The sequence below is a fragment of the Zonotrichia albicollis genome, chromosome 13 (assembly GCF_047830755.1).
Source record: "Zonotrichia albicollis isolate bZonAlb1 chromosome 13, bZonAlb1.hap1, whole genome shotgun sequence".
Taxonomy (NCBI): Eukaryota; Metazoa; Chordata; class Aves; order Passeriformes; family Passerellidae; genus Zonotrichia; species Zonotrichia albicollis.
This window is the reverse complement of record NC_133831.1, coordinates 12,832,715-12,837,529: the sequence shown is the minus strand read 5'-3', so window position 1 is coordinate 12,837,529 and position 4,815 is coordinate 12,832,715. Positions and strand designations below refer to the sequence as shown.

At 43.2% G+C, this 4,815-nt stretch overlaps 1 protein-coding gene across 2 annotated transcripts in view; it reads right to left on the bottom strand.

Moving 5' to 3' along the window:
- Positions 1-4,815, bottom strand: part of GARRE1 (granule associated Rac and RHOG effector 1) — a 62,111-nt gene that overhangs the window by 5,432 nt on the left and 51,864 nt on the right. For both annotated transcript variants that reach the window (XM_074551059.1, XM_005492532.4), the window contains exons 11-13: positions 4,293-4,458; positions 2,906-3,040; positions 810-888 (exon numbers count right to left, since the gene is read on the bottom strand). In XM_074551059.1, coding sequence (XP_074407160.1) covers positions 810-888; positions 2,906-3,040; positions 4,293-4,458 — 380 coding nt within the window. The remainder of the gene's footprint in view (positions 1-809; positions 889-2,905; positions 3,041-4,292; positions 4,459-4,815) is intronic.

Below are 4,815 nucleotides of genomic sequence, written 5' to 3'. Positions count from 1 at the left end.
CTGAGAAAACAAAATCGGTTAGGGTGCTCTGCTTTAACAATAGAACGCTGCTTTTTTAGACAATACTTAACGTGTCACCTTATCACCTCCTTGAGATATTGTCACAAGATTAGTTTATATTTGAAAGCCTGTGACCGTGTTCGCAGGGGTCTGAGGATGAGGGAAGAGATGAGGATCTGACTCCATGTTTCAGAAGGCTTGATTTTTTATTTTATGATATATATTATATTAAAACTATACTAAAAGAATAGAAGAAAGGATTTCATCAGAAGGCTGGCTTAGAATAGAAAAGGAATGATAACAAAAGCTTCTGTCTCAGACAGACAGTCCGAGCCAGCTGACTGTGATTGGCCATTAATTAGAAACAACCACATGAGACCAATCACAGACGCACCTGTTGCATTCCACAGCAGCAGATAACCATTGTGTACATTTTGTTCCTGAAGCCTTTCAAGCTTCTCAAGAGGAAAAATCCTTAAAAAAGGATTTTTCATAAAAGATGTCTGTGACAAAAGCCAAACTGATGCCTACATATAGCACTCTCAATTCTTAAAAATCTGCTCGTTAAAAAACATTGACTTCAGCTTGACACACAGTGGCCCCACTGAAAAAGTAAATGACTTCCAATTTTAATACATGAAGCTTGGTGGCTGACAAAAGCACCTCCCGCTACTTGAGTGCAGGTGGTTTAGGTTTCCAGTGAAGTAAGCAATGTGGAGATGCAGATGCTTTCCCAGCTGACTGCTTCCTGCACACCCAGCCCAGGTGGCAGCAGTACAAGGGACTGAGCCAAGCCCTGCTGAGCTCACCTGACTGCGGTCATCTGCTGCAGAGAGCAGGGGAGGCGATGGCAGCGTGCTGGGCTCCTGCTCACCACTGCTGTGTTTTCTGCAGGAAGAGACACACATTGACTTGTTGGTTTAAATGAGTCATCCTCATTCATCTGCCACTGGCACACATCAGACAGCCTACAGTACTGTTTTCAGAAACATCTGGTTTCATGTACTTCTTGTTCAGTACAGGTAAAAGCAACAATACAGAAACTGTCAGGGACATGACAAGGCACTAGTTCTTGGAGCTACAGCTTCAACATTTCTGTACAGGTGAAAGGAAGCTTTTGCCCACTTTCAAGAAATCTGCCAGAAATTGTGTTTTTACTTCTGTTACCTGCTCTTATGGCTAGGTTTCTTTTGGGTTTTTTTAAGTATCTTTTCTGAAATAACCTTACAGATAAGACAAAACACCAGTTGAGGAAGTGAAACATCTGCTGAAGCACAGTAATTTTACTGAAGAAAAATGTTCTACCTTCAGTTTAAATTTGTGACCTAATACTGAGTTATCAAATAGAAGTTCTTGACCACATGTGCATTCTGGAAGACTTTTTTGCTTGGATTTTTTGGTCTTTTTTGTTTGATTGGTTGGGTTTTTTTAGGAGGAGCGATTAAGGGCATGGGTTTAGATTAAAGCAGAATCTTTTATTTCATCCTTTTTGTAAAAACCCCTATCAGCATGCTCCAATCAGGCTCCCATAGGTCAGCAGCCCTTTGCAGGTCACCTTTAGCACTCAGCCCTTCTGCCTCCTCTTAGTGCCCAGCTTTAGCTCTGGTCTGTTGTCAGGCCTGACCTACAGAACACTGCTCTTCCTACAAGTGACAGCAGACAGCAGTACTGTGACTTCAGCTGAGGTTTTGGGCAGTGAAGAACCCTCTTTGGGCACTTTCTTCTGCCCTTTAGAGCACTACGTAAACCACAGGCTTTTCTTCTTGTTCCATGATCAGTCTCCAGCTATGTACTGGTGACTTAAGTCACCCTTATGTGTTTATTTTCCTTCCCTCCTGCTTTTTTGTAAAAAACAAGTAATTACTACTTTTTCTGTGACTGTTTATAGATGACTCTTTCCCATTAATTTCAACTTAACATTCATTGAAGCTCAGTTTTTGTTCCCTCCCTATGAAGTGCTGGCTAAGTGTAAAGATTCAGAAAGTAGCTTTTCTTACTCCTTTCTGATAATGCATACAAAACCAGCTATCCAGGTAGAATCTGTGTCTGTGAGAAACTGGCACTGACCTTTTTTTTTCATTCACCAAAAAGCAGACAGACAATCTTGTATCTATGTATTGACTCCAAATTACTCTGTGACTGTAAACAAATATTTGGCCACTTATTTCATTTTTAGAAAAGACTGAAAAATAGTTTGAGAGAACAATTCCAGACTGGAATTGGGTCAGTATTCATGCTTCATCTTGTTCCTTTTGTTACTATTGTTCTGACTACCCTCTGCTGTGCAATCACTGAGGTTCCAAAGCCACCGAGCCTCCAGCCCTTTAGAAAAGCAGAATTGCTGTAATTCACACTACTGATAGAAGTGGCCTGTTCACAGCTGAAAATCCTGGCTTGGTTTTTCCATTACTGAAATTATTTACAAAGGCAATTTGGCCTTCTCTTCCTGCTGTGAGACACAGAGGACTGAGCAGGGGTGGATTCCCACTCCCAGAACAGCAGCACTGAGGTGAGAGGTGCACACCAGGTCAGCAGCAGCTCCTCCCAGTGCCAGGGCTGCAGCCAAGGCACCCAAACCCACCCAAAGGCACTGCCCAGCTGCAGCCAGGCACTCCACAGAACCAGTGGGGATCTCATAAAGCCCCAGGAAATGGCATCCAAAGGAGACTCTCAGGCAGGAGGGTGCTCTCATGCCACAGTGACCTCAGTGAAGGGCTGGCTGTTTGCACAGAGCTGGTTTGCACAAGGAGAAAGCTGCTAATACAGCTCACATCACCAGTGTAGCACACAAACTCATCTTTGTGGAGACTTGCCTCATTTCCAGGAATTTCCTTTGCTACTCAAATGAAATTACATATAAACAAAGAGTCTTACACAGTGGTCCATTTCTATTCATGTTGCTCACCTCCTCTGCTTTACAGCAGCAACGAGGTCTGGCCCTGAGAACATGGAGAACAAACTGTCTCCGTTAGCTGAGGAGGTCTCATCGCTTGAGCTGGCAGAGTCTCCTTGAGTACCAGACCAGCTGTTTGTCACATCACTGCAAGACAGAAAGTTGGATTAGTCCCTGTATTTACTGTGCCTGTCCAGACTGTGTGCCTCAGTTGTGCTGAATCTTCGTCACAGGTGATACCTCAGAGCACAACATTGCAGCAACTGGTAAAATGTGCCAGTAATGCAGGTACTTCCACTAGTTCTGAGTGGTCACATTAACTGCTCTGGCTGTAACAGACTCTTTATATATATTTAACTACAATAATGATATCAATTAGAAGCACCTCTCCTGTTCAGGAAGGAGAAACAAGTGATGGCTTGGGTTTGGAATCACTAAGTACTTGACTTTATCACTGCAAAACTGAGCTAGAACACATATCCATCCTGGTTTTACACTAGATACTCACTGCTCTTACATTATGGACAAGTGGACAGAGAATCTTGAAACACTTCTTGTGTAGTAAATAGTTATGACTTGGAAGATATTAAAAACTACAAATGTACCTGCCTTTTAGTCACAGGATTAAGTGGATAAAATCTGGAAAACTTAATTAAATCAGGCACCACAACTTTGCCAGCATCACTTTTCATCAAAACTAGGTCTTAAAGCTGTTTTCAAAGTACTCAAAGAAAACTCTCCTGAATACATCTGTGCTATAGATTCCTTATTTCTGTTTTACAGGTTTTAATCTTTCTTAATGGACGCTCCTTTGTCGGGTTAACAAGACACTTAATACTGTGCTTGTTTGATTTGTGTATATTGGTGATTTGTTAATAATGTACGGGTGTAAGCTGGTGTTGTAGAGGGAGGACCCTGGTTACTCATTCTAGCATTAATTCTCCTACTTCAATATAGGTTAGCCTGTTATGGGGAGGGAGTCATAAAGTTCTTATACTTTTGTAGTGTAGAGCTTTAACACACTCTTTGTTGATGGCTGCTTGAGGGCCCACGTGTAATTGGGAAATTAATAATTATCTGCTCTGCAACTTTGACAGCATCACTTTTCATCAAAACTAGATCTTAAAGAAAACTCTCCTGAATACATCTGTGCTATAGATTCCTTATTTCCTCTGTGGGAGTCCCAGTCAGTATCCATGCCACTCTAAGGATGACATCAAGCACGTCAGTGCCATGGGATCAGCAGAGCAGGCAGGCTCACATTGCTCACTCTGAACAGTGAAGTGCAGCTTTCACAGATGCTGCAGCAACTGACAAACCCCCAGTATTCCCACATTCTGCCAAGCCTGGGTGCAAAATCAAGTCCCACAGTAAAAGCATGCAGCCTGTGCACTCTTACCCCTCTGTGAAGTAGTCAGGGAAGGGCCAGGTTTTGTGGGGATCATCAGCAAGGGGCCAGTTGGCGCGCGCGGTGCTCGGGCGCCGGACGTGCTGCGCTTGCCTCTTCTGTTGCATAGCCTGGTTCACCCCAGCCACATAGCGAGCAAACTCTGGATCAGAGCCAACTGAGGGAAAGAAACCAACAAATCCATTGCTGACACTTCCAGTGCTTCAGCTTTGATCATGCCCCACACCACAGTAATTCCCTCCCTGATGGATTCCCTGAATTCCATCCCAGCAGTGGATGGGTCTGCATGGAGCAGTGAAGAAAGTTTTACAAAGATAAAACATACACAGCATCCACAGTGGATAGTAATTATCACATGGCAGTACACCTGCCCCTTGCATTCCATCAGGGAAACTGTGTTTGTACTATGATGGTGTCTATGCTGAAAGGTCCAATATCCAGACACTGATGAAATGGACACTGTACATTCATCCACACATGTGAAAAGCAACAGAACAGTTACTGTAGTTGACAC